Source organism: Morus notabilis, unplaced genomic scaffold (genome assembly GCF_000414095.1).
Source record: "Morus notabilis unplaced genomic scaffold, ASM41409v2 Scaffold886, whole genome shotgun sequence".
Taxonomy (NCBI): Eukaryota; Viridiplantae; Streptophyta; class Magnoliopsida; order Rosales; family Moraceae; genus Morus; species Morus notabilis.
In genome coordinates this window covers 236,750-237,477 of record NW_010364655.1, presented here as the reverse complement: position 1 = coordinate 237,477, position 728 = coordinate 236,750, and the positions used below count along the sequence as shown (strand labels likewise).

Below are 728 nucleotides of genomic sequence, written 5' to 3'. Positions count from 1 at the left end.
TTTAGAAGACTTCTCGTTTGCTTGAACCCCTGCAGAGAAACACACACATGATTAGTTGCTCCAGAATCTATGACCCAATTGTCACTGGATTCCTCAACCAGACATGCTTCCACAATCAAAATATCACACTCACCTCCTTTGCCTTTAGCGGCTAGGTAGTTTTTGCAATTCTTCTTCATGTGCCCCACCTTCCCGCAATGAAAGCACTTAAGCTTGTTCGGGTTCTTCTTCTTGTTCTTGCCCTTGTTTGGCGGAACTGAAGAACTCTCCTTCTTAGCTACTTGCTACTTCTTTCCATTCCCTGAAGAGGGTTTGGAAGAAGAGGCCTCAGCAAAGTTGGCCTCCACAATTGTTGACCCCTTTATCATCCGCTCAAACTTTTGGAGTTCTTGCATCAACTCTGTTAGGGTTATATTCTGTCTAGCGCTTAAATTAAACGTTGCCCTAAACGGAATATACTCCTTCGACAAAGTCTCAAAGATCATGGTCAATTGAGACTCAGCATCGATGTCGGCCCCATTGGTCTGAACTTCAGCCAAATAGCCCATCACCTTCAGCATATGTTCCTTTATGGAAGACCCAGCCTTCTGTCTGTAGTTAATAAGGTTACTAAGGGCTTCCCGACGTTTTTCAGCGGCTTGGCCACCGAACATGTCCTCAAGATTATCCATAATCTGACGAGCAGTTATGTAATCTTCATGTTGTGCTTGTAGCACAGTGGACATGCT

The 728-nt window shown here is 44.5% G+C and overlaps 1 protein-coding gene across 1 annotated transcript; it reads right to left on the bottom strand.

Moving 5' to 3' along the window:
- Positions 1-284: 284 nt before the first annotated feature.
- On the bottom strand, positions 285-725 carry LOC112093248. Its single transcript, XM_024171329.1, has one exon. The coding sequence runs from the start codon at positions 723-725 to the stop codon at positions 285-287; it is 441 nt and encodes a 146-aa protein (XP_024027097.1).
- Between the last annotated feature and the right edge of the window lie 3 nt (positions 726-728).

Bases quoted from the DNA above. Each gene is read 5' to 3' on its own strand.
- LOC112093248 (XM_024171329.1), bottom strand. From the start codon at position 725: ATGTCCACTGTGCTACAAGCACAACATGAAGATTACATAACTGCTCGT.